Raw genomic sequence first — 2,514 nt, 5'->3', positions numbered from 1 at the left:
GGGGGGGTGATCTGATGAAGCAGGAGAAAAATAAAACTTGGTGGTGGAAAAGGAAAATCAACTTTATGTGGAAGAAAACCAAAGAAGGGCACCATTCCCAGAAGATTTCAAGGTCTGCAAATGAAGCAGCTAGCTTTTCAGGCCAAAGAATTTAAATTCAGGCTTAGTTTTTTTTGACAACTCATTTGCTCGTTTTGTGAAAAGCATTCCTCTGCAATCCTGGGGGGAGAGGTGGTGGTGGTGGTTTGCATATAAGTAATCGTTGATAGAAAACTTTTGAGCAATCCATAAGCAAACCAAGTGAAAGTCGAAGAGCTCTCCATACTCCTGTCTGGCACCAGGTGGCATATGTGCTGTTGTTTGTAAGAGAACATTTAGGCAAACGGAAACCTTGGCATTTAAAACTTAAGGAAGGAATACTGAGCTCTATCAGCAGTGTGGTAACACCTACTTTGCAAGGAAGTTAAGAGTATATTTATTCTCGTATTTTAGCTATAAAACACAGCCGCAAATGTCAGAAGTGTCAGAAATCCAAATCCTGATAAAATCTGTATTATTTACCTAGATAAAGCGTCTGGTGATATTTCTAGAATAGGAAAAAGTTATACAAAACACTACTTGTCTCTATCACTGCCAGAACAAGCTTCAGCTTAGCGTAAAGAGTAGCTTCAAGCTTTTAATCTTGAACATGAAATGTGCTTTGTCTGCCCAAACTCTGGGAGTGAGTCGAGTCGGTGCTCGGGTAGTTTGGCACTTCTTAAGGATGCCCAGACCTTGCTGCTCTAATATGTATGAGTTCTTGGACTTGGTGCTGGGAGGCTGGACCAAACTGCCTAAAAGAATTCATTTCTTCATGCCAGCAAAGAGGTCCCTGTTATGCACGGGAAAGAAGCAATGTGTTACTTGCTGTAAAATCTCGCTGCTCGTTATTGAGGGTTTGCCCTATAAAGTCAGGGTTAAATCTGGTCCTGAGATTAAAACGGAGGAAGAAGTGTCGCGATACCAAAACCAGGAGCTCCACGTTGCGTTAATGACGATGCTCGCAGGGCTGCCAAGCGAAACGGTGGACGCGTCCCCACTTGGAGAGACCTACCCCATTTCGAGCAAAGGGCGGACAGGCGTACAACAAACGGCAGTGCGTGAGGCCACGACGCGTTTGTCGCCTCCCCACGCGTCTGCGCGCGAGGGCCGGGAACGCCGTTTGAGGCCGGTGCTGCTGCTGTGCTGACTTTGTGGTCAGCGTGCGGTGACGGACATCAGTTTGTCGGCAGGGCAGTGCGCGTTGTGTGCCGAGCGTTGCCGCATGTGCCGAAGCGCGTGGCTGTACCCGTGTGCGCGGTGATGAGGGTGCGCGCAGGGGTGCAACCTCTGCCTGCGCGTCTATGCGGGTGATGTTTCCAGGGTGGTGTAGGTGTGGGGTGTATCTCCGTGGGTGACTCTGGGGGTGCAGGGGGGTTGTTCCCAGGGCTGTACGGACACGGGGGTGCATTTGGGTAGGTGTTTCTCTGGGTCCAGCGTACCTGTGTGAGTGCTACGGGTGTTCCCAAGGCTGGGAGGGTGCAGGCGTATCTCTCTGGGTGCGAGGTGCTCCTGGGGCCATGCAGGTATGGGGGTGTCTCTTGGGGTTCTCCTGGGGTCATGTGGGTGCTGGGGTGTCTCTGGGGGTGCTCCTGGGGCCCTGTGGGTGCGGAGGTATCTCTTGGGGTGCTCCTGGAGCCCTGTTGGCAATGAGGTGTCTCTTGGGGTGCTCCCGGGGCCATGTGGGTGCGGGGGTGTCTCTTGGGGTCCTTGCAGGGCCATGCGGGTGCAGGGGTGTCTCTTGGGGTTCTCCCGGGCCCTGTGGGTGCTGGGGTGTCTCTTGGGGTTCTCCCGGAGCCATGCGGGTGCTGGGGTGTCTATTGGGGTGCTCCTGGGGTCCTGTGGGTGCTGGGGTGTCTCTTGCGGTTCTCCCGGGGTCCTGCAGGTGCGGGGGTGTCTCTTGCGGTTCTCCCGGGGTCCTGCAGGTGCGGGGGTGTCTCTTGGGGTTCTCCCGGGCCCTGTGGGTGCTGGGGTGTCTCTTGCGGTTCTCCCGGGGTCCTGCAGGTGCGGGGGTGTCTCTTGGGGTTCTCCCGGGCCCTGTGGGTGCTGGGCTGTCTCTTGGGGTGCCCGCAGTGCCATGCTGGTGCGGGGGTGTCTCTTGGGGTTCTCCCGGGGCCACGCCGCTGCGGGGGTGCCTCCGGGGCCGCCCCCGCGGCCATGCGGGTGCGGGGGTGTCCTGAGGTGTGTGGGACACCCCCGGGTCCGCGGGGTGCGGGGGGCCGCTCCCGGAGCCGCCCGGCTGTGGGGCAGCCCCTCCCCGCGGGCGGTCTCTCCCGGCGGCCGCGGGGGCGGTGCCGGGGCCCCGACGGCGGCGCAGGGCCGTACCCCGATGGCGTCGGTGGCGGCCCGAGCGGGGGTGCTGCGAGCCCTCAGGCGCCCTCTCCCACCGGGACGGCTCCCGCTCAGCGCCAGGCGTTACCTCAGCGACGCGGAGGG

At 58.2% G+C, this 2,514-nt stretch overlaps 2 protein-coding genes across 2 annotated transcripts in view; one reads left to right on the top strand and one right to left on the bottom strand.

Annotated features, from left to right (window-relative positions):
- Positions 1-1,380: 1,380 nt before the first annotated feature.
- LOC104838230 (proline-rich protein 2-like) lies at positions 1,381-2,157 on the bottom strand. The gene has a single exon (XM_010577859.1). The coding sequence runs from the start codon at positions 2,155-2,157 to the stop codon at positions 1,381-1,383; it is 777 nt and encodes a 258-aa protein (XP_010576161.1).
- A 78-nt stretch (positions 2,158-2,235) lies between these two features.
- ACSS1 (acyl-CoA synthetase short-chain family member 1) overlaps positions 2,236-2,514 on the top strand; it is a 38,407-nt gene continuing 38,128 nt past the window's right edge. The window contains exon 1 of the mRNA XM_010577858.1: positions 2,236-2,434. Coding sequence (XP_010576160.1) covers positions 2,236-2,434 — 199 coding nt within the window. The remainder of the gene's footprint in view (positions 2,435-2,514) is intronic.

Source organism: Haliaeetus leucocephalus, unplaced genomic scaffold (genome assembly GCF_000737465.1).
Source record: "Haliaeetus leucocephalus isolate CR32 unplaced genomic scaffold, Haliaeetus_leucocephalus-4.0 Scaffold577, whole genome shotgun sequence".
NCBI lineage: Eukaryota > Metazoa > Chordata > Aves > Accipitriformes > Accipitridae > Haliaeetus > Haliaeetus leucocephalus.
This window is presented reverse-complemented; position numbering and strand designations above follow the sequence as displayed.